General features: G+C 41.9%; 1 protein-coding gene across 2 annotated transcripts in view; it reads left to right on the forward strand.

Annotated features, from left to right (window-relative positions):
• The window catches only part of rhbdl1 (rhomboid, veinlet-like 1 (Drosophila)), a 62,994-nt gene that overhangs the window by 26,475 nt on the left and 10,762 nt on the right, over positions 1–25,757 (forward strand). For both annotated transcript variants that reach the window (XM_030077525.1, XM_030077524.1), the window contains 3 exons: positions 9,599–9,823; positions 11,076–11,224; positions 12,167–12,279. In XM_030077525.1, the coding sequence (XP_029933385.1) occupies positions 9,599–9,823; positions 11,076–11,224; positions 12,167–12,279 (487 nt within the window). The remainder of the gene's footprint in view (positions 1–9,598; positions 9,824–11,075; positions 11,225–12,166; positions 12,280–25,757) is intronic.

The following is a 25,757-nucleotide window of genomic DNA, read 5'->3' on the forward strand; positions in this document are numbered from 1 at the left end:
GAAGAAATAATTTAAAAAACAAAACTTTCCCTTCCCCCTTTCTCCATAAGAATATGTAAATTATCCACAGTTGTTAATAGAGCTGAAAAAATGATGTAAGGACACTCAATAAATAACTAAAGGCATATATAGTCATATATTATCCAGAAAAAAAGTACACTGAAATCGTTCCATAGTGTGCACAGATGATGAAACATCTAGGAAGGGACCGTGGATTTGGTCAAAGATTCTCTTTTTGTTTTTGTTTCTTTTCTGGAAAGGATTTGTTTACCAGTTGTCTCTGTGATGGCGAGTTTACAGATATCCACCTCATAAGAATACAGTTTTTTGTATTCTCAGTACTCGCCGAGAAAACTAAGTGCCTTTTACAGCCTATCCTTTTACCTCTCCATATTAATTGAATTCACATCTCCCAGTATCCAGATTTTCAAATCTTGGTCAATGTGTGCCTCTGTTCTGTCAGAAACTATTGCGATATTTTGTTGCTCACTCTCAAAACATACCTTGCATTTTTGGCGCACGGCAGAGACAGCACTGTTATGTTTGAGTGCAATATATTCTAGGTAGAGATATTAACCCCATGAACTCTGATTTTTCCCTTAAATTTATGCTTAAGTAGCTTCAAAGTTAGAGAAAACATTTTCCCCATGTGCAGCAGTGCCACATACATATCGTGTATCTGCCGGCTGCAACGCTTCGCTGAAGCTGCGTCACACTTACATTGAGGGAAATACTCCAACACGAGGTGCCATTGTTTTATGACTGCACCGTTACATCAAATAGAAAATGTCTCAGTGTTTTGTGCATCATTTTATACACATTTCCCTGTAAGTCAGCAGGACATATTTGGTATCTTTGAAAACCTTTGGGTCTCCACTATAATTTAAAAGGTTTGTAGGTTTGAACAGCCTCGGCCACGCAGCATGTATCTGTAATGGGACCAGCAGGGTTGGTATTGGATTTGTCTGTTGTGGATATCAATACAGTACCGCTCTCTTCCTCTAATCCCTCTTTTCACTCTCTCTTGCTCACATTATTTTCCTATTTCCTGCTCTTTATCCAACCCATCTTTCCATCCGCCACTGCCCTGCTCCTCTCACTCCTGTTTCCTTTTCCTCTTCCACCTCTTCCCTCATTCATCTCTTTCCCTCTCTCTCTCTCTCTCCCTCTCAGGCAGACTGATAGATAAGACTTCATTGTCAGTTTGTGACAGATGATGGTGGTATTTTGACTTGGAAAGAGCAGAGCTGCCATTAAATTACAGCGAGTGTCTACAGTTTGTCGTCTGTCATGATTTGGGGTCTGGCTTTGAGAATGGAGCACCCTTGAAGCTGGGGATACACTAGTGTGTAGAATTCAAGTTGCAGAGAGTGTGTGTGTGTGTGTCTGTGTTCGCACAGTATAGGTTGATGCCCTGTGCAGCCTTTTCAGCCCCCAGGCCGTTGTGATTTCAACTCATTTCTGTCTTTAATTGGTGTGCACAAGATTTCTCTGGTTTGTTTTTCTCTTCATTCTTGCAGTGAGCTTTTTGGAGCCGTCGGTCCATGATGCCTCTTTCGACCTGAGTGGGCGTTCATGTGTTTGACATCGCTCATGTTATTCATGCAGGCTCATCCTAGCCAGAGAACTTCCATCAGCTCAGCCTGAGGGGTGAATAAGTAACGCTTCGCTAAAGCCTCTCCTGGGGAAGTGCACACTCTCACACACTCACACACACACTGATTCATACACTCAACAAGGAGTATAGGTCCATATCGTACAGCTAACCCACAGTGGAGAGAGTAGCCAAGCAGCTCATGCTTTACATCCAGTGACACATTTCCACTCAATTACACACACACGTTGTCTCAGTGCAGGGGGCTGACTGCCAATGTGTAAAGTTCACACACGATGGGGACTTTGGGGAGCACGATACACTGTGTGTGACAGACTGGTGTGTATCTGCGAGCCGAGGGTGAAACCAGGCCATGTCTCCACCTAAAGAGTCGGTGGGTTCAAATGTGTGTAAATGCACGTATCGATTTCTGCAAAGCGCTCCGATGTTATCATGTTCCGACGGTGTAACTGAAGAAGTGTGTCATTGTTTTCCTTCGGGTGGCAATTTGGCTAATGATTGTCAGAGATCCAAGATGGCTGCCATGTTTTAATCATATGGGGGGTGTATTTTATGCATTATGGCGGGTATTCTCTTTGTTCCATTTGGCGGAGATTAAGTGTTGCTTCGCTCATTTTTTATCCTTCTGCCCCAAGCATTGCATTGACATTTGTTCTTTGGATTTACACAGGACAGCTTGAATATTTTCCATTTTCTGCTTAAAACATAGACTTTTGACACATTTGAGGCAAAATTGCTTTTTCAGGAAAGAGGCTTGACATTTACAGACAGCAGAAATTAACTGGGATTAAAGGCCCCAGTCAAAGGACAGAAGCACACCTGTGGTCATGAGTGTATTATGCATCCACTGCCCGGGACTTTGTGATATTTAGTGGTGTGTTAAAGGTTGCAAGTGTCTCCAAGGATGCAGATGCTACCTATCAAGCTCACATCACGCATACAAATTCTGTTGCATACGCACACACACACACACACACACACACACACATACACACACACTGCATCCATTCAAAGCATTTCCGTTTTAGATGCCAGCTAAAAGTGGTGCACTTTGCTTAAGTGTCCTGGAGTGAAGGTTTTTCAAGTTTTAGTACCCTGATGATTAAACCATGAAGGAGGGTTGTGGCCATGGACTGCTGAGGGATCGAGGTGGACTCTCATTTTAAAAGGATTTGGGCAGAAAAGAACCTGAGAATCTGGGTCAGGGTAGAATCAGCAAACGCAAGGCTGAGATCCGCAGTGATTTGGATCCTGTTGTAAGAGAGTGTGTGTGTGTGTGTGTGAGAGAGAGAGAGAGAGAGAGAGAGAGACTTTGCTCTTTTGAATGACTCACAAAGTAAGTAGTAAATGGTGTAGCGATACTGTTAATAAAGTGGTCGTGACTCACCAAGCTTACCTAATTGTCACATTGCACCCTTAATCCTCAAGTAACTATAAACAAATAATTTATCACTATTAAAGGACCAGAGATTCAACTCGATTTACAGTTAAGTAGTTGGTGATTTAGTTTAAAAATAACTTTTTTAATGGGGCTGGGGCTATAAAACTGTGTGCATCATGCAGTGGCATTGTTCAGATTTCAGCCCAGCTTTGGTGGGAAGCTTGGTCATGGGCCACGGCAGAAATAGCTAACATGTTTACTTGTCTTTTTTTGGAATGATTCAGTTTGATTCCAGTTTGTAAATCATGATTCAGTTTAGTGATTCAAGTCAGTATTTTTTAACCCAACTCCATTATTACATTAACACGTGCAGGAATCCTTTTTCTTATGAATTGTGTAAAAGAAATCAGACAACTAAATTACTTTAACACTATTTACTTTGAAAAACAAATTATTGACAAAAAATGTTGCAAATCATATTTGGTTAGATCATCAATGTTAGAATCAATTCCAAGCGTTTCGTATCGACTCAGGCCAAAGTCAGAGCGATTCGCTCTGTTTATTTCCTTCAGCAGGTTGATGCTGGTGGGTCATCAGAATTTGTAATCAATACATCGATGCCAGGAATGAAATGTTAGACCTCTAATCATCATGAATAAATGACAAGGCCGCTGAATTGATGGCCGCAGTGTTGTGTTTGTGTGTGTGCACATGTGTGTGTGTTATCAGGGGGGTCAGAGGGAGTGAATGAGCGATGGTCGCCTTTCAAACACTGAAGGACTTAATAAACTTGTTGAGCATCCGAGCAAAATGAGAATAATTCATAATAAACCAAGGTGAGGTCTGTGTACCCCCGATGCCTTTGAACCACATTTTTTAATTGTTATTACTAATTAGTATTGAGCTGTAAGGTATTGACCATGTGGTATGGCTAATTAAGCCATCAAGGACATTGACTAGAGCTGAGAGCAGCATGTACAGTAAGGCTACATGCAGCTTCCAAGATGAGGAGTGTGGACCCTTGCTGTTGCAGGCGCACACACACATACGCACATTCCCACACTGACAGACACACACACTGCTGTCAGTTTGGCCCGTTCATCCGTCCCTAAAGGGAAATACTATCTTTAGCTCTTTGTGCTCTTAGCCTCAGCATCAATTATTCCCTGGCAGACGTTGCCTCGTCAGGGGACTTCCACAGTTACCGATGCCCAAGTCAGAGGTTTTCCCCTCGACGTGTTACTGTGATGCGATGTGATTTTTTAGTGCACACTGCTTCACAGCTCATCTCAGCATGTTTTCTCAAGTCTGGCTGCTTATGTGTGCCTTATTGTCTGCCTTCCCTCTCACTCCTGTCCCCACTTCAAAGGCCGCTAATGCTCACTTTAGAGGCGGTAGTCCCGCGTGTCAGGCGAGGCAAAGCGGAGTGACAGCTGTGTCTAACGGCGTCTCTGGGGAGCGTACAGGAGACGCGGCTCTTGGAGAGGGAATACAATGCAAGGTGGAGAGGCGGCAGGTGTTTCCAGTGAGCAAGCATACACAAAACAAATTCAGACACACAGTCATCATTTTGAGAAGAAAGCCCACGGAGGAAGAAAAAAAGCAGGTTTTTGTTTACGCCTCTTATCCACTCTCTTGCACCTCTCCTTTCCACACACACATACACACACACACACACACACTTCCTCCTTTTCATAGTCAATTCAGCAGCATACTGTGATGAAGATGTTCAAAAAGAGGAGGGTGATGTCTCCCCTTCGCAGTCCATTGGTGGCCTCCAGAACTGTGAAGTGAGTGCATTCAGGCATCTCATTTTGCCTCCTTAATTTCCCCTCTCTCCCTTCTAATGTCCCTCCTCTCCTCTCCTTCTGCTTTCCTTCCCAGCCTCAAGAATAGTATAATTGCATTTTCTAGGCCTGATTTCCATACTAAATATGCATCCTTCCATCCATGGGAGAGCTAGCAGCCCAACTCAACTTCGCTCTGGTTATCGCTGTGCCACAGGCCCTCACACCCTCATTGTTTAACCACCAGGATCATAATTACCCCTAGTTATGGTAGTTAGTGCATCTTGCTCTGCTAACTCTGACTATTTCTAGAGGGGTTTCTAAAAAAAAAAAAAAAAAAAACAGCCCCTCCATTCATGCACCAATTTGTTCACAGTCATTCTCCATTATTTGCTGATATCCTTTGACTCCCAGTTTGTTTTGTTCATTAGCTTTAATTCAGATTGACCTATACTTTCTCTAACCGTAACCGTGCAGTATCCACATGTAGTGAGTCTGCACACAGCAGCACCTCGCTAATGAACCGCAGCTCATGTGCTTTAACCTCTTGAACTCTTTCCCTTAAATTTCCCCTTCAGTAGTTTCAAAGTTAGAGGAAAAAAGGCTTTTTTCCATATTGCATGACATAATCATATATTCTGTATCTGGTGGTTGCAATATTTCATTCAAGCTACATCACATTTATATTAAGGAAATAGTCAATATTCAAATATTTAGATGTCTTGTGCACTATTTTATACATATTTCCCTGTAATTCAGCAAGACACGTTGTATCCTTGGAAATATTGGGATCTCTATTAGAATTTAAAATAAAGGGTGTGGGTTCTGTGGATTTGATCAAAGCTCAGCTGTGTAGCATGCATTGGTAATGACAAACCCACCAATGGGACTGGCAGAGTTGAAGTTAAATGATGCCTGTGTGGACTAGCCTGCCTGTCCTGCAGTTATTTTACAGTAAAAGTGGAGCTGCCGTACTCCCTGTGTAACATCTGGGATTAGGACAGATCCATGCAGAAAGTCTCCTGCAGTGCAGCTGCTGTCCTCTTCCCCTCACCTTACCCCACTTTTTTCTTGGAAACCCATTTTTATCTAGTGTCACATCACATCATAGGACCTGGTTTGACGCACAGATAATTGCTTAGTCAGCCATTTGTCCGAGTGGGAGCTGCATTGTTTTAGCCACACTGGAGACATCTGGCACTTGGCATTGCCTTTGTAAATCAGTCAGTGAGTGAATCTTTACCTCTGAGGCGTTTTTCCTCGCAGTCTGTAAAGCAAATGCAGATATTGACTGTGAAGGATCCCTGTTGCGGTTAGCTGGTCAAACATAAGTATTTTTGGTGCTAACTCTGATGCATGAATTCTCTGTGTTGTTATCGTGACAGCTCTTTGCCACAGCTGTCAAAATAGTGGCATCAGGGTACTTTTCATCCTGAGCTTCTATTAAAGAAAGTATCAGTTGCGTTTCACATAGTGGGTCACGCCGGCCTGCAGGCTGCTGCAGTGCTTCTGCTCACTAAGCATATCTGGAGTCTGTGATAACATGAGGCTGCCACCCATTTCCCCCAGCGTCCCCCAGCCGCCCGCCACACACACACACACACACACACACACACACACACACACACTCCATGGAATAATTCCTCTCAACAATGATTTGCTCTTTAGAGGCAAAAATGCTTCAATAACTTTTTTATTTAGACAACTGAGCTGCAGTAAACCCTAAATACTTAAGTCAAAGTGTAGATACTCTGATCAGATATTACTCCACTACAAGTGAAAGCTGCTCAGTCAGATTTTTACATGAGTCAAAGTACTGGATTACTTAATTTTAAAAATACTCAAGTAGGGGTGTCCTGGTGGCTCACCTGGTAGAGCACGTACCATTTATCAAGGTTGAGTCATAAAGCAGAAAGGCCTGCATGTTGTCCCCTCTCTCTCTCTCTCCTACCTCTCCTGTCTCTGTCTTCTGTAACTATCAAATAAAGCAGAAAGGCCCAAAAAAATCTAAGAAAGCAAAAATACTCAAGTATTCAAATCAAAAGTACATTTTCTTTTTTAATATATCAACATATTGCTGTATTATTTTCACAATGCATTTTATAGAACCTGGTAACTCAAGGAAACCACCTAATGAATGCACTGACCTGCGTGTAGAGCCATTTTGCTACTCGAATGCTGTACTTAACCACCGCCACGTCGTTTGCGATTTGCTAACAACATGGAATGGATGCATTTTACTTTGAAAGCCGATGTCTTGCTTGCACTTGTCTCACAGAGCTGGATGACATATTTCCACTTTTAAACCCAAATCAAACCCAGTTGAGAGCAGGAACTGTGATTGGTTTTTCTCTTGTGAGGAGCACAGCGTGTGGCCAGTCGCATTTTAGAAAAGAAGTAACAGCAACCAGAAATGTAGGTGAGTCAAAAGTATTTGCCTTTGAAATGTAGTGGAGCAAAACGCATAAGTTCCCCAAAAAAATCTCAAATAAAGTACAGATACTGGAAAATTGTATCTAAGTACACAACTCAAATATATGTACTTTGTTACTGTCCACCGCCGCTTTAACCTCAGCATTTACAGTCTTGCTGAAATCAGGAGCATCCTTTACATCTCACAATTTCCTAATCAATCGTGAATATGCAGCTGCAGTTCTATCAGAAAATAGCTCAACTGAGGAGTGTAAAGTCTGCACTGCTCATTACTGCAGGAAGTCATTAATTGGTGCTGGAGTCTTTTTTGCAGGAAGGTTGGTGGTTGGCTGGAAATGTAGTTACAGACACTTATCACACTCTTGATATTTTCCCATTCTCTCCCTTTGATGGCAAAAAAAGTGACTATGAACTGCTCTCATCACTTTACTCCGGTGTTAATTATTTTAATGGCACTCTTGCCTATGGAAAAAAGAAAGTAATGTATGTTTGGTTTTGGCTGTGTTTTAGCAATGGTCTATTGAAAACGTAAGACTCATAGCAGATTTTGTGAAATCAACCGTTTAGTAATCACATAATGTCTTCAGTGGCTATTTTTAGAGGCAATATTTTTGCCAAATGTTTGCATAATGTTGTCAAGACTGGCAATCTCTACATTTCAGCTGTTTTCCTTCCTTGGTTATTTCTGTGTCAGACAGATGGGAATGTAGAGATTGCCAATGTGGGAATGTAGAGAAGTGCAAAGTGTTGAAGAAGAGACTGACTGAATTGTTTCAAGAGTGTCATTGATCATCTCACATGAAACATTTCAGTGATGTAGAATTACCATATAAATCTTTTCCAGCTTCATTTGGTTCTGCTATTCTCAAATCATTCATCTTAGTCAATAACTGCAAAAAGCAATTAATGGATACCTGAGACCCTGGTTTATGGTGATTGCAAGTAAAACTATACAGGTAATGCATTAAAATCCACTCCCGTTAAAAGAGATACTTCATTAAAAAGTTCATTGAAGTCTCAGATTGATTAAAAGTCATCAATCCACTCTTAAAACAAGAAAAGGGTATCATCAACCTTTCGCCTCAGCATGTATTTCGAAAAGTAGAAGTTATATAAACCGTCATGGTATCGCTTGTGAACTCAGTACTTTATGAATGTTGGCTCATCCCCGTCTAGGATGATTAGTCACACTGATGACTCTCCCTCAGATTATATGAAAAGAAGTCATCCTTCTTTACTGAGGTTTGATCCACTTACTGAGCAGAAAGTCATGGACATAATTGCTAAGATGAGAAATTTCAGCAGCAGGCCATGATGAGATTTGTTCATCTTTGGTAAATAAGGTGTGTCCTCAAGCCGTTGACAGATACGCTCTGAAAATGACTGGAAACAAGATCTTAGCAAACTTCATGGTGCAAAAAATACTGCAAACAACTGGCCGTTTTTTTTCCAAGGGAAAAGATAATAGAAGGAGCCACATTCATGATCAGTCTATGAGCTTAAAAAATCAAATTTATCTTCTCTGAAACAATATGAAAATGTGTCTTGGTATCATGAACAAAATCAGTGATTTGGTTTATCAGGCATGTTTCTGTTGTCAAATAAATATTCTGTCCATCTTCAATATAAATACATACCAAACATGTATTTTTTGGTTAGTAATAGATACATCAGCGACAATACCTCCTCTTGCCCTGTGAAGTGTATTTTAAATTGAGCGTACAAGTTCATACAGACAACACCAGACACCAATAACCTGCAGCCTCTCAGATTTCAGACTAATTTCATTAGACATGCAGGATCTCGATTATGGGATTGTCACATCCAAATTTATAATGAATCTACATCTGTCAACAGTTTCAAATATAGTTAAGGCCTGTCTGATGAGCCAAACTGATGGATGGTTTCCCTCAGTAACAGACACACCCACGCCTGCAAACTCATTACAACACACACTTTCCATTTGATTTCATTTCCTGCATTTGGTCTATTTTAATTTATCTCGCCTCTGCAATCTGTTAATTTTTCTCTTTTCTTTCGGTTTTATCATTTTGATGTAATTGAATAAACTCTAAGCTCTGGTGTTTTGATTGAACAGAGGAACAGCATGCATCTATCAAGGAAGTGCTGAAATGTTCCCCACACTGAAAACAGAGCACTTGAGGTGATGCATATTTCGCCTTTCCTCTCTTGAAAATAGGAGCTGGGCTAGGTGCTTTAGTGGTTTGAAAGTCTTGTACGTCTGATTTTGTATACAGGCTGATTTTGCATACCTCAGAAAAACAATTGCTATCATTGTTTAGCGAAAGAGGGTCACGTGGGCTGATTCAAAGCAGCAGCATTCAGCAGTCATCTCAAGGATCTACTGTTTCCTCTCCTCAGATGAGCAGCAAGCGCTCCAGCAGTTTCCGACGGGCCATCGCCAATGGCCGCCGCACGCTGCAGAGGGAGATCCTGCTGGACGAGACGGGGCTGGGTGTGTACAAACGCTTTGTGCGCTACGTGGCCTATGAGATCCTGCCCTGCGAGACAGACCGGCGCTGGTACTTCCACCAGAACCGCTTGTGTCCCCCGCCTGTCTTCATGGCCATCATCACCATCGTCCAGGTGAGACCGAAGGGATGTAGTTTCAGTTTGGAGATAACAAAAGTCAATATAGCCAAACTATGATCAACCTGGATACTATAAATTACAATCAAAACAACCTATAGAAAAGTCATAAAAGTTAATCGGTAACACTTTACAATAACAGTACAGCAATTAACGTTAGTTAACGTTACTTAATGCCGTAATGGTTAATTAACTGTTAATTAATGATTATTATGGCATTTACTAATGTTAATAATATCTACAATAACCCTTAAATAACATATAAATTAATACCGTAGCATGAACAGCATTAGTACATGATTCTTAGACACATTAGTTAACAGTTAGTTAACTGTTACTTAATGTTTATTACGGCATTAACTACCGTTAATTGTTGTACTCTTATTGTAAAGTGTTACCAGTTAATCAAATTAATCTATTCTTTTTGCCAGGGACCCCCATAATGCACTCAAAGACCTCTGTAGGTCCCAGGACTCCAGCTTGAAAACCACCGCTTTAGACAATTCTGCTGGCTCCGTCTGAAAAGATTTTTGGCCTTTGATCTTGCGCCTGTAGCAGAGCTTGATATGAGCTGGTAACCTATTTGGGAGTCAGCGGCTTAGTGGCAGCATTTACTGCCATTCCTACAAACTTTCAGTCGGCTTGCATGTAGGGATTTTTTTTTTCCAGCTACTTATGTGAAACTTGAAAACCAGGTCAGTGAGCACTCTGGCCACCACAGTGGCATTAATTGACCAATTATGTTCATTTGTGGAAAAGAAAACCACTAAGCACTTGTGGGCTGGAGTTGAATGGTTTGGGATTAGGGAGTGAATATAACCTACTGCTGCTCAACAAAGCTTCATCATTTCCTCTGTATTCATCATAATTCTGAAGAAAGCCAAGTGCTCTTAAAATGCCTCCCAATGGCACTGAACGCTCTGTAATGACAATGTGCATATAATAATGACTGTTCACGTTCATTTTAATTCACAGAGACAATGATTCATTTATCTATGAAAATAAGCTAATGGAATTGGACCAGATGTGTCTTTTTCTGCACGCAGTAATTGTCTCCACCAATCCAGTAGTTATCAACTAAGGCATATGGAGAAAGAAAACACGACGTGGCTTTCATAAACCACATCAGTTTTTGTTTCAGCGGGAGCAATCTCGTCACTTTTGTCGCAGCAATCTGCAGACGAGGCATGTTAACGGTGATGTCAGCAAGAACCGGCTCCAGTTTTGTCGCCTCTCTCTCTCACCACAGATCATTGTGTTCATGTGCTATGGCATCATGCTGAACAAGTGGGTTCTGCAGACGTACCAGCCTGACTTCATGAAGAGCCCCCTGGTCTACCACCCCGGCCACCGCGCCCAAGTGTGGCGCTTCTTCAGCTACATGTTCATGCACGTCGGGTAAGTGCACATGCCCGATCTAATGTTCAGAGCGAGAACTCATTTGGAGTTTTCCAAATGAGTTGTTCCGCAGTGAGTTTTGGTGACTTCTGCCGAGGAGGAGTCATCATTCTCATGTTATGGAGTCATTACATCTGCTTCAGTAGGCTACTTCTGTGGCTGGTCCTGCTCTGCACACACAGAACCACAAATACAGAATGCAAATACAAATGTGTCAAAACACTGATTAGGGGACCACAATAATTTACCTGCAACTTATGGTAAACAGAATACACCATCATAAGAAAAATAAGAGCTCAAACCTGAGTCAAACTGCACTGCAGACCTTATCTGTCTTCCTGCCTCTTCATCATGCTGCCAACTGCTGTGCGGCCGGGCTGCTGCTTCACCTAACTGACTGATTAACATTAGCCGATCCAGACAGCATATAGCTTTCCCACTAGCAAGTTAATATTCACTATTTCCCCTCAAAACACATCCTTTTTTTTTTTCCTTGGGAGGCATTTCCATTCATCCACAGAGTACCAGAATTTTGACTCCAGGTTTCCAGGTGCATCCCTTCTGCTCTCTGTGACGGCACGTGCCGGCGTGGATGTCTGTATGTGCTGCTCACATCTGTATATGTAGGTTACTTTCCTCTGTGATAGGGAAGGCATGCGCTATATCCCAAGATGTTTTTGAGAAAACAAATTTCTCAGGTGAGCAGAGTTTATGAATATTTCATTTTTGGATATGAAGCCAATCGTATGACAAGTGCCATACCTTGCCATGCCAAAAACAGCACCTGATGCAGACGATGCTGATGGGTACAACAGAACGGATGAATGTCAGTAGATCATTATTACAGACAAAAGCCAATAAACAGGAAAGCCTCTCACTGAACTGGAGTGCCTTCCTCGTTGTGATTTTTTTGATTTTTTTTTTTCTGTCCTCTCTCCTCAGTTTGGAGCAGCTGGGGTTCAACGCTTTACTCCAGCTGATGATTGGCGTTCCTTTGGAGATGGTCCATGGCATCTTACGAATAAGTCTGCTCTACATGGCAGGAGTGGTGGCCGGTGAGTGTCGGTGACATGAGCCTGGGCTGTGCACGTAAAAATGTTTTGGGTACATGTATCTAAAAGTATTTAGTGCTGTGGTGATTTATGTCTACTTAGCATGCATCTTATTATGTCTTCTGCTGTTGACTGATAAATAGTGTAATGTACTGTAGATTCATTATTAAAAGATAAAGCTGAGACTGCCAGCTGGTCACTACAGGCTGTTACTAGTCTCTGCTCTTGCCTATTTTAAAAGTGGCATCAACAACAAATGTGTTGTGTCTGTGTGTGTCTGTGTATGTGTGTGTGAGTGTGTGTCTCTGTGTGCCTGCAAAATAACAGGGCTGACATGGTTTAGTATAATGTTTTTGTATTATGCAAATTTATTATGCATATTGTATTATGCATGTGTTTTGCACAATATATTACTCCTAAGAATGCTTTGTTTGATTTTGTTTTCTCTGTACCTTCATTATTTATCAAGGGTAATAAATTGAAGGTGTTGAATTTCATTTCACATTTGTAGCAACAAACCCAACGGGTACATTGAGCAGGACAGTTGAAATGGACTTTGTTAGCGTTTTTTGTGCTCAAGCTGATATGCATCAGAGCCCTGATTGTGTTAGTTTTGATGTACAGGATCTGGCTGGTGACACGGCCTTTTGATAAAAAAGCAGGTCACCGAGCCAAACCAAAGCAGAGTCACACAAGGTGCCCAGAGGTCGGGCCGCAGCCCTCTCAAGTCCTCATTGACAAGAAACCTCATTAACTTTTATCCTCTTCAAAGGCAGTTTGGAGATAGGGAATTTAAAATCTGCGCTGATTGCAATATGTGGTTTTTCAGTGGCATTTTGCAGTCAACCCGTAATTGCAGAAATCATATCAACACTGATGGTGAAGCCTCTTTTCCCCTTTGATCTTCGCTCTGAACAGTTTTTGTCCTGGATCTCGTAAATCTCGCGCTAACTGTTATTTGATTACTGTCAAGAGTAGTAGCCTCATTCATATTGAGTGGCATTCATTCATCTTTGGTAACCTGATTTTTGGCGTTTTTCTTTCTTTGCGCCTGAAAATCCCCAAATCTTTATTTCTCCATTTTCTGCCCTCCCTTCACACGGTAAAATGGAGTTAACGCTCCGCAAAACTCCTCGTGCTCACTGAAAATCAGTCCCCCACCCCCACCCCTCCACACACACACACACACACATACACACACGCACACACTGTTAACACTCATGAATTATTGTAGCTTTGATTTATTTTTGCAATGATGACAGAGAGAGCGAGCAAGGGAGATAGAGGAGGAAAACGTGGGAGCGTAATGCAGGGTTTCTCTCTGGGGAATTAGCCTAAGTGCAGTTTGAGGTGCTGCTTGGAGATTTAAGCTGCAGACTGAATCAAGAAAAAGTAGAAAGCAGTGAGGGGAACGCATGGCTTGACATTACCACAGCGGCTTGAGTTTGAACTGCATTCTTTTGAACTGTCATGCTCAGATTGAATCATCGCAATCGAAAATTGAATTTGTGCTGCATGGGTTGAACCTGCAGCCGAATGTAATTGTACGAAATTTGATTCTGATCCCCTAATTGCATTCAACTTGCAACTTTTACCTCATGACAGCTCGAAGTAAATATTCAACGTTCGGTTCCTCTTTGAGTCTTCTGACATCTGGGTATTGAGGAAAAGCGAAAGAGGAAGAATTCAATTGAACTCCTTTTCACCTGAGCAGTGAGGAAGAGTGAGCCCATGGTCACAGACATGATGAATGACTTCAGAAGTGTAATAACTTGACCTTCTCATTTTGGTTGATGGAGTTCAAACTGAAGCTGTGCCGGCACAAATGTCAGCCTATAGGAAAGCAGTCCATTAGGAGGCAGGTTGAGAAGCGCACTGGCACTGTGTGTGTGTGTGTGTGTGTGTGTGTGTGTGAGAGAGAGAGTAAGAGAGAGAGAGAGAGAGAGAGGCTGGGGGATCTGCCCAGGCTTGCCCGGTGCCAGTCACTCCTCACACTTAACGATGAGCGGTACGGCTGCATCCAGGTGAGAGGTCAGTGCAGGTCAACAGCCGCCCGGGCTCTGGCCGCAGCGGGAGCTTTAAAAAGACATAACGCTGTGAGACAGCGGCTCTCAGCGGGCGTCACTGGTGCACAGAGTAGGTGTTGCATGTGTCGATATTTTGTTCATATTATGTAAGTTAGAAAGCAGCCCTATGTTATGAAACAACTGCGAAATTAGTACATCTTATATCACTTCAAATTTAAATTTGTCACAGTTACACTTGCCATTTTGAGATGATTTTTGAGATCTCAATTGTAAAGGGATAGTTCTCCCATTTTCAAATATTTGATATTTTTTCTACTTACCTCCTGAATGGTTCATAGAGCAGTAGTGATGCTACTCAGTCATCACTTCATTGGACTTGATGATTACATACAAATGAATATAAAATCTCACACTGTTTGAAGGCTGAACAGCCAAACTGGAAGTCTTATTTACTGTTTATTTGAGCTAGAGTGACACATCAGATCACAGCCACAGTGGAATCAACAATATTTTGAGAAAAAAAAATATGTTCGTGCCCTCATATGCCCTCAATCATATGTGCATTTTGCTTTTTGACAACACATGTAAAAGTGCTGGACAATTTTGTTTGAGTGGATGTAGGCAGGAATTTTTAAAGAGAGCCAAACAGGGGGATTTCAAAACAATTGCAGCTGGCTGATAGTTTGTATTGGGGCCAGTTAGTATTCAGCACTGCAAGAACGATGAGAGGAGAGCATCACTACTACCCTACATACCACTTAAGGGGTAAGAGAAATAATGTCAAATATTTCAAAATGGGTGAAGTATGCCTTTAAAGTCTCTGAATCTCTTTACATTGTTTATATTTGCACTGAGGCTAGATTTGGTTCACGGCGTGATCGGATGATAAAAGTTGCTTGAAACATCCGTGTAGCCTCAGCCTATGATGTCAGCCTGTGTCATGAAATTTGAGTCGAGTCATTTTAACTGCTGCTGTTTAAATATAGTCAGTGGCCGGGTAATAAATCAGTTATTTATGTGCATTTTATGGACTCATTTTCAGTCCTAAATTTACACAGAGGACTAATCTAGGGGAAGAAAATGAACAGAATGCATACAGGACTACGGTGTAGACAGATAGACATGATATTTCTCTCTAAGATAAAACAGCCATCTATCTGTTTATCTACCTAATGCCCCTCAGTCATTCCTGTACAAATTAACCTACCCATCCATCCATCCAGCATTTGTGTGTGCATAGAATTTGCTTCCTTGTTGCCAAATGGTGTTTTCCTACGTTTAAGTCCTCCATGCATTCTGCCTTCATTTTCCCTCGCTCTGGTCCTCTCTGTAAACTTATGATTGCTTGTGCAAGATAGAAATTGCCCAGTGCTTTCGATTACTCAGTGAAACTCTTGATTCTTCCTGCTCTCCCATTTTGTTGCCCATGGCTGTCTCATGTTTATATTCATGCAGCCTGATTCTTGCTCAATAGTTCAATCATGTCGGCTGTTGCTATCAGCCCTTGCAAGCATGTTGCTTGTTATTTTCGTCGAGCAGTGCGCTCAGGTCATAGCGGTGCTCAGTGGTTACATTCATAAAGCAACCTGTTTTCATGTGCTTGCTAATAGATTGTACAAGTCTTGGCACCATGGGTTGTCTTTCAAAGCCAGAAAATATATATTTTTCAAGTTAACCATATGTATCTGTGCTGTGTAGCGCACAGTCGGTAGATTACATAAATATGTAGTATCACACATGCATGAGCAAGCAGTTTTACACTGCTTGCGTCTGCATGCTTTACACTGTTATGTTTTTATCTTGAAAATAATTCATATGCAAATATATAAATAGGTTAAATTCCTTGCTTTAACAACAGGTACCTTGTAAAATGATTTTTTTATTTTTTTTTAACGAGTGTGATTTTTAGTGAATGACTCAGAGGATAACAGAACCTGAGTGAGTTTGATTTTATGGCACTGGTCCTCCACTCTTGCACAGAAGGTACAACTTTGTACCTTATTTTCTGGCTGTGGACAGTCCCTGGTCCTTGGACACTCTGGGTCCACTCGCTAATCCCTCAAGGCTCTACTGGATGAGAGGCTCCTTCTGAAACACAAGTCCAGATGTATATTTGTCAGTGCTAAGATGATGTTGATGAGATTAATGCATAATGAAGAGCTGTGTTCAACCCCGTGCTCAGTTCCACCCTGCAGAGAAACAGCTGGGCGTCTTCTTTTTCTTCTGGTTCTCCCTTCCTTGGGCCAGCACCTCCTTCAGCTTCCTCACATGCTCCAGGACTTCCTCCAAGGCCTTCTTCAACAGGTGCCAGAAAAAAACATATTCTCCCTCACAGCCGTGCATAAACTCAAAGGCATCCTCCTCCACTACCACCTCGGGATGTTAAACCTTCCAGTTCAGACATTCCTAATCAGCCTGCAGCCTCTCATAATAGCAATCTGAGCTTAGACTGTACCAGCCCCCTATGTTCCTCTCAGCTCTGACGTCAATGTGATGAGGATGCTGTGCATGCATACGCTTTTTTTTTTTCCCTCCTGCTTTTTGGTGTCTGTCAAAGCCTTTTCTGCTAGCAGCGAAGTCAAAAAGTGAAGAGCTGAGGGGAAAACTTCCACATATCGGTTGTTGACAGTGGCAGCCGCTGACAGTGAGCAGGATTCACGAAGGCTGCTTTGTGTGTCGCAGGAGAGCAAGCTTGTGGCATTGCATTCGGGGGGGGAAAAGTTATAATCAACTCCGAAAGAACGTGCAAGAGCCTAAGAGCAAAGCATCTCTGAGTTGTTACCATAGCAATGTATTAGTTGAACATATCTGAATTCAGTTTGCGTTGGCTTGGAGTAGATAGGCGACCATGAGGATGATCAGACTCTTTTGGATTTCACAAGTACCCTTTGTTTTTGGAAAGTAAATTTTGTTAGCCTACAGTTGTTGCTGTTTTTAAGATTTTTTTTGCCATTTCTGCTTTATTAGTTCGTGATAGTAGAGAGAGACAAGAAAGGCAGGGGAGAGAGAGAGAATGACATGCATCAAAGTGTCCAGGCTGGAGTTGGAGCCAGGCCGCTGCAGTAAGGACTTAACCTTGACACGTGGGGTGAACTCTGCCAGCCTCGTGCTCCACCTGGGCGCCACAGGCCTCAGTTTTTGATGTATACCAGTGAATTGTAGCAACATAATTAGATGTTGTGTCAAGGAGCTCATTAGCAGATTATATGCTGTGACTGTGAGTTAGACAGCCCTGTGTTCACACTAGTTATTGGTCTGCTTGGTGGAGAGGCGACAGAGCCATGTGGTCATTTGTGGGTCTGTTGGGAAAATTGTAATGGAAATGTGATAAATGATGTTTGTATGTTGGTAAAACCTCATTGTGGCATGTCTATATTTTCAAATGTAATGCCAAGCTACATCTAATCGTTGGTCTGATATTGGCAGAACCATCGCTCTGTGAGCTGTCTTCTGTAATGATTTGGCAATGAAAGTTGCTGTGTTGTCTTCCCTAAATTAGCTGCATGAATCTCTGCATTCTCTCAAGCTAATAAAGGGCTATTCAGTTTAGAAATTGCTTGATGAAGTCAGGCCCATTTTTGCCTGTATTACAATGCCATTTTATCCATTCCAGATTTCTGTTTTAAAAGTCGCCTGTACACATTGGTATGGGTAAATATGATTGCATCTGAAGCCAGTGAATAGACGTCAGTGGATCTTGGCACGTGGCCAAGAGAGAATCTGTCCATCATGCATTTTGCTGATGTTTGGTAGTAGCACAAGCTGCAAAGTTATTTTATTCTGCAGAAATCTCCAAAGCTTAGAAAATACAGCTTTATTCTGTGATAAAATCCATAAGCCCCAAATCAATAAATTCACTTGAGTAATCACAAGAAATATAGCTTTACCTTGATGCAAGATCTCTACTGTGGTAAGGGTTCCCTGAGTCCAAACTTTATAAGTTTGAATCAGCATTCCTCTGACTATCCATTTTTTAGTGTGATAAAGAAACGCTGCTTCAAAAATGCAGGACAATTCGAATTTTCTCTGCTGGGCTATCGGATTGAAAATTTGATTTATGTGCTTTTAAAATACTTAACAACCTGTATATCATAGTCCAATACAGCTTTGTAGAGAGGTCAGAAACGCGTTTTCTTGGTTTTATATACAAAACCCATGGAAAAATTGAAAATCTGTACACATTGAGGATAAAACGGCATATACTGTATGATGATAGGGATACACCAGTGATCAAACTGCTTATCTCACTACTAAAATATGTTCAAGCAGTTGGGAAGTTGCTTCATGCAAGGTTCAATAAAGCTAGTGATGGTGATCAGACTTGGCATGGGATTCCATGTTTTTTTTCTTGGAGCAAAGTCAGATATGGATGAACTGAATCTGCCAGCCTCTCGCCCCATCAGTGGCACAGCATCCAAGCTTAGTGAGAGAGTGTGAATGAGATAAAAAGACAAGAGAAGACAGACCAGGAGAGAGGAAGAAACAGAGAAAAGAGCTAGATAAATCACTCCCAGTGCCAGAGGGTTGACTCAGGCTGCGACTCTCTGACTTTGGCCCTGACTCACTCCAAGCGCTGGTGTAAAGATATTTAACAACATAGCGATTTGATTGGCCCGAGGTGAATTTGTGAAGGGCTGGAAAGTAGGAGACATTTTTGTGACTCAGAGCCACGGAGATGTCTTTGTGTTGCCTTTGCCGGCTGAATGCCAATTATTTTCTGTGCCCTTTTAGTGCCGTGGTGATGTGCTCAGCTGTCACCATACAGTATTGTCAGTGTATGTGCTTGGATTTAAAACTGTTTAGCAGGACTTAACTGCAGAAGCCTGTGTGCACAAATGTTTTTTGCATAATGAGAGAGAGTGTGGACTAGTGTTTCTGTAAGCACCTCTGATGTACTCCCCTGGTGCTGGGCTGGAGTGAGTGTGCATTGTGGAGGCAGGGTCACCTTGGTGCGATGCAGTGGCTGCCGGTATGATTATGGTAATCCCCCACCCCCCACAAACCCACACACCCCACAGTCAGCTCTTCCTAGGTGACACCAGGCTCACTTCCTCCACAGCCACCCCCTGTGGCCTCACTGATAACAACACCAAGGATTGGGAATATTTCTAATGTGATGCAGCCTCAATGGCCCCATTCACACATGAACACTGTAAAATTAGGATTAGGTTTACCAGAACATGCAGAAAAGGCATGCTTTTCCACTATTTTACTGCAGTACTATCATTTACCCACAATGGCAATCCTATGAGATTCCTCTGTTGTCATGTCCTGGAAATTCCCAGAAATGACATCTGACCCTTGCACCCTTACAGTCACTGCAGTTTGGAGACATCTTGCAATTATCTTTTCATCATGACTGTCATGGTCCCTTGAAACACACACACACACAGGCATGGTCCCACACACACACAGGCTCTACTGGAGACTGAACGTATGAATTCGCTCTCTAGCTGCATTGTTTCCGTGTTTGTCAAATTCAACATTTTTCCCAATCCTTTGTCAAAACACTTTGGTGTGTTGTGGTTAGTTTTTCCTTCCTGTATGAGTACACCAGTTTTGGTAATACCTGTATTACCAAAACTCATGGCCGTGTATGATCAGCTCACTCAACCAGGGGAGGTTTCAGACGCTACATTGAACAGTACTGCTGATGCATGCACCAAGCTCAATTATGTCTCATGCATAAAGCGTGCCCTCATGACGGCAGGCTGACTTCACTCATTCATTCAGCATTTACTGAATAACACCAGTGTAACAGGCACATGGCAGTATTAAATACAAACACAGGACACAGTATATCAACGGTAACAGCAGACAAATGCAGGATTCTTATCGTGGAGTAACTTGACTACAGTTAGCCACCTGATGTTATACTTTTAAAAATTAAAGAAAACACAATTATCAGGTAGCACACAATCCCAAATTGTAAAATGTAATAATGTACACAAAATAAGACCAATCATATTCTTCAAAATTGAAATAAATCAGCACTATCCACTCACTAATCGTTGCTTCCTGTTACATACAGATGTTTACGCTTGTAAACAAAATCGCCTCCTCACATTTTACGGTCCTCATGTCAAATCATTGTTAATTTGACACGTTCCTACTACTTGAGCTGCAAACTTGGCGTGGCTGATTTTCTGGCATTTTGACCTCTATGCCAGCAAACGTCCAGATCAGGCTGCATGAGTGGAAGAGTCTAATGATAATAACCCGTTTGTGTGTTTTTGATGTGTTGATTTGTGTGTTTTGATTTGATATTTGTATCTGTTGGACAGCTGTTTTGTCGGGTACTTTGTCCTGTCAGCTGAAGTTATGAAGGAGGCTATTTCTCAGCACTGTTAATATTCCGTTTACTTCAGAGGTTTGTTTCAAGGTTGCCTCTCTGAAAAACCGGATCCCACTGCCTTACCCATCACACTGTGTAGTTTCACAACCTTGAGCACAAGAAGTGATTTCATGCTCTTTTTTCCATGGGATGTTCGAGGAATTTGAGTATTTTTCATCCAAGGCCATCTATTGTGCTTGTTAGCGGAAAAGCAGTCGTGAGTGATAACGGCTCCGGTCGTGATGAGAATCCATTCAGTGATTTTGAATAATAGCTGCTCACACACTCACGCCAAGAAGAAAGGGAGGCAGCAAAAACACAGACAACTTTTAGAGCATTAGGGGTATTTTGATGTACACTCACGCTTATTTCCGAATCTCTTGTCTTCGCCTCTTCCATTACAGGCATGCTCATACACACACACACAGATCAGATATGATTATACTTGGCCATTGACAGTTGGTGCTGTGTTGAGTGGTCTCCTCTCTCCGGCTCTGAGGATGTGACTGCTGGAGACTATTGATTTTCCCTGATGCCCCCTGGGCTCTGGGGTAACATAAACATTATCATATTTTTCCCTGTGTGGAAAATTTGGACAGAGCAGAGGCCTGTGATAGAATAAAACTGATCAATCTTAGAGGAAACCAAGGGCAAGGTGTCTTTGGAGTCGCTGTGTTTGCACACTGCGAAATTTATGAGTTTTATCTCCTCCTCCAGGCCCGAGCTTGGCGTGGACAGCGCTAGCATGCTGGACTTTTTGCACTTGTTTTTGTTTTTCTCGGCCAACTTTTATGTTGCTGTTTTTTTGACTGGGGCTCCGTGCTTACCTTATCGTTGTTGTTTCTCTAATGATCTGCGCTGACTGCAGTGCAGGTGCTCGGCTCTGCGTTGTGTTGCTTTGATCTTTGAGAGAACGCTAATGGTTTGGGAGCTCCCCCACTGCTTGACATTTGTACACTGCAGATAAGTAAAAGTCCTCAGACTCAAAGTCCTTCCTCTCAGATCACCCAAGGGTTTCCATCCCCTCCCACACACACACCACACCAAGGCCACTAAAGATGGAGGATGTTAGATTGGATGAGGACTGATTGGATACTGGAGGACACCTGCCTGTCCCAGGTGGTCCATGTCTTTAAAGAGACAATCAAACTGTGTTTTAAGAGCCTCTTCCTTCCTTAATTGAATGAATTTCTTGTTGAAACAGGTGGTTGGGGCATGGCTTAACACGAGGACGCAGCTTTCAAAAGTGTAAATCAATTAATCAAATTCATAAGGCAGCCCATTACGCTCTTAGATGAGGATGGGAAGTTCAAATTCAAGGTGAAACTGCATTCGATCATCTGTTGGTCATTTGTCTGTCACATCTGAGCTACAGTCTGACAGCAGTGTGACACGATGGGTTCAAGTCAAAGTGAGGGTAGCGAAGAAGCTTGAAAAAACAGCAGAAAGTTATGTTGCTGTAGTGTTGCATCCAGCGTATTTTACTTATTGACTTTAATAAATTAAGAAAAAAATAAGTGTTGCCAATGTCAGTGTTCACTGATTTCATTTTTAAGTTATACTTCTCCTTTCCTATCATATGTGGTAGCTAGGATGTGGTTGAATGCTCATGTTAGCTGTTGTCTGACATTGGTTAATTGATGACCAAATATGATATTTGACGCTGAAATGTGGCTCAGTGTCACTCATCATCCATTGTTCTCCTAATTTTTGTTCACTGAGGAAGCAGTATGATCATATTTTGTCAGACTCTCGACCTTTGTAAGAAATGCATTCTGGGACACACATCAGTATGACATTGTCCTTTTGTTTAGAGAATTTGAGCTTCTCACCTTGAGCATGACATAAGAGTTTAATGAGTGCAAATATGATTAATAAATGATCAGTCAGGGAGAGAGGCAGTTTTATTTGATGGGAAGGTTGCAGTTGTTTAAAAATGCGATGACTTTATTAGTTAACATTAAAAAAGGGAAAAAATGAAAATTTTGATATATCTTTGACATTTAAGTGTGTGAATATTCTGGCATAGTTAATTAGCTAACAAGCTGAAAAAGTCATTTTATGTCATGTATGTAATGGGCCTATCAGCATAATATTTTTTGTGCACAGTTATGGCTGTATGATCAAGGACCACTCATGGTTTTGGTTATTCAAATCCTTTTGAAAACCTGTTTTACCCTGCAGTTGTGTGCAAATTCCTCTCCTGTTTTTTCATCTAAGTGCAAGCACTAGACAAGGGGAGAAACACAGGCAGCGTGTCTGTATTTTCCTCTCTCCCAGTAAGGGCTCAGAAATTGGGTTTTGAAATTGTTGCACTCCAAGTTAAGACAACACGCCTGGTGGAGAGCTGCACTCTACTGAGGGAGCTCGTCTAGTGTTTAAAATGAGACTCAGAGATGGATGCTGTTCTGTTAAATGAAATTTGAGGCTCGGAGCTCCTCCGGTAGACTATAAAGTAGACAAAAGCTCATGTGACAGATGGGTGGCCTCCAGTTGTGTCATCCTGTCGGCCTCACCACCCAGCGCACAGAACAGGACAGCCGGATGCCCTAATTTGCTGTTTGTGTCTCACTCCAGTCAACTCTAAACTCTTTCTCTTTGCTATACCAAAATTTCAATTTGTACACTCTGTACATCAAATTGCCATTCAGCTTTTGTCCGTCTAATTGTGGTACTGTTGAAAAATAAAAATCATATCTGTTGTGCCGATACCTACGCTGCCTGTGAGCGTCCCCTCACATTATTGTTTGCCTTGTGTTGCCGTTCGCTCTGCTTCTATTTGTGAAGCGGCACTCCAGCTGCCCCTGCATAAATCCTGAAGGTATTTTAATGAAAGGCATAGTTCACTTAAATTGCACCTCTGAATAAATGGGCCAGAGTTTTCAGTCGTTTATCTCTTCGTCATGTCTGGTTTGGATATACAGACTTGTCAGTACCGCACTCCTCTGACTCAGATGCTTGCCTGCGGCCGGTTTTGGGGGAAGTGTTGCAGCAAATATTACATTTACATTGTGGCAAATGTGAGTTGACTTGAGATGTCAAACAAGTAATTAGGATTTTCCAGGAGAGTTGTTGGACACATGAAGCATGTTTGAAGTTTGAATCTAAAGCTAAAATGCAAGAAACTGTGCTTTTCCACTACGGTTTGGATCCAAGAAAGTAGGTGTGAGTGCACCCCTACTGTCTCCTCTCTTAGTTTCAGTTTTATGTCCTACACATAAAAAGCTTCCTTTTCTTTCAGTCTTTCTTTCTTGCCATCTTTTTAGCTCTCTACCTTTCACGTTCTTAACACATTTTCTCTCACTCTCTCACCTTTCCCCTCCCACACGGACTCTCAGTCATACCTCTTCCATCACTCGCTCCCTCTCCTCTTATTTGTGCTTGGTGAATAAATCTGATCAGGCATTTCCCCAGTTTATTAGCCAAGAGAGGCAGAGCTGTGAGTGGAGGAGTGCTGACTGCAGCACATCTCTGTGCAGGGCCAGAAGATTGAATGCATATGGGATAGATCTGTCTGAGGTGAGTGTGTACAAATAGAGCGACCTGAACTTAAAAGGCAACAGTCCTATCAGTAGGTAGAGGTTTCCCCCACTGATACGGTCTTTTTTATGAGCTGAGGCAAAGTGCTGGCGGTTTTCTTTGTTAAACTTTCTTTTCATTGAGAATGGCCCATTTGAATATGTTAATCCTGCTGGACTGAGTCCAACTTAATTGTAGGATTCAAAATCTCTCATCTCTAATAATGAAACATGACAAAAGAAATTGGCCCACTTGGACAGTTTGGTGCAGAGTAAAGCACATTTTGTGGGATGCCTTTAAAGCACTAGCCCTTGGTGGTCTGTCTTTGGAGCTCATATCAGTGGACCGCCGCTATCAACCTCACAGGGAATTAAAGCACTGTGCCGATTGCCAAATTTGCTTGTGCAGAGCACTGAGTAAATCACATTAATAAATAACCACTCATTGTCCTTTTGGTGTCCCCTCCTGAGTGATTTATTGACCGACCAACCAGGAAATGCAGCTCAGGGCATGCTAATGCTCTGGGACATCCTTTAAGTTCCCTCAGTCACCTGCTGGCAGCCATCTTTACCAATTAAGACTTGGGTGATATGTGGTTGTGCATCCATCATGTTCCTTTTGAGTTGTTTTGGCATGACCACACTACTGTTCAGCTCCTGGCTCAGCTTGAATCAACACATTGTCCTCTGGGATCTATGTGCTCAAGAGAAGCCAGTCCCTGTTTTTTCCTGGGGGTTGAATTTCTGGGCCCCAAAATGCAACCAGAGTAAGCTGAGCATCCCTGATTGGTTAAAGACATATTACAGGAGCGGGAAACTGTCGCTCTGCCATTTTTTAAAAACATGAGCAGCCTGAAACAGAAATGCTAAAAGATTATTTTGTGAGAAGATCATGTGGGTAGTAATTGAGAGAAAAACATACTGTTTGTGTCTGTTTGCAGCTGCATGTCACGTCACAGTCGAGCTCCATTTCTCTACTTAAAAGCAGTTTCCTCTTTTCAGCTCTTGCTTTTCTAGTAAGAGAACAATAGAGTTAGTTCTCTATTACAGTGACTCTCAATTTTTTTTCAGTAAGGCCTCCCTTTTGAAATAAATAATAGTAACCCCCGACCAGTGCAAAAAAAAAAAAAAAAAAAAAAAAAAAAAAGTAGAAGAAAAATCTGATAAGGAGGTCCAATACAGCTCCATCAGTGTCTGAAACAACAACCTGATACTGAGGAAATTTTCTTGGATATAAAATGTGGATGTGGTTTATCAAACTTACATTTACATTGTATTATTGTACTTATTGTAGCAGAAGCTACTTATTTTAGGAATTATACATGACTGTTTTTTTTTTTTTTTAAATTAACATTTTTAAAAAAATCTCATGTACCCCCTGCAGTGCTCCAGCGTACCCCCAGGGGTACGTGTACCCCATTTGAGAACCGCTGCTCTATTGCATTATCAGCCTCCAAGTGTCTCTTCTCTGAAAACCAAATGTAACATCACAAGTGGCACAAAAGTAAATAGTCATAAACACAACAACAGCTTCAACATCTTGTATGTTTGCTGCTCTGCGGTTGTAAATCACATGTCGGATGAAGAGACACCTCCTCCTTA

Source organism: Myripristis murdjan, chromosome 19 (genome assembly GCF_902150065.1).
Source record: "Myripristis murdjan chromosome 19, fMyrMur1.1, whole genome shotgun sequence".
NCBI lineage: Eukaryota > Metazoa > Chordata > Actinopteri > Holocentriformes > Holocentridae > Myripristis > Myripristis murdjan.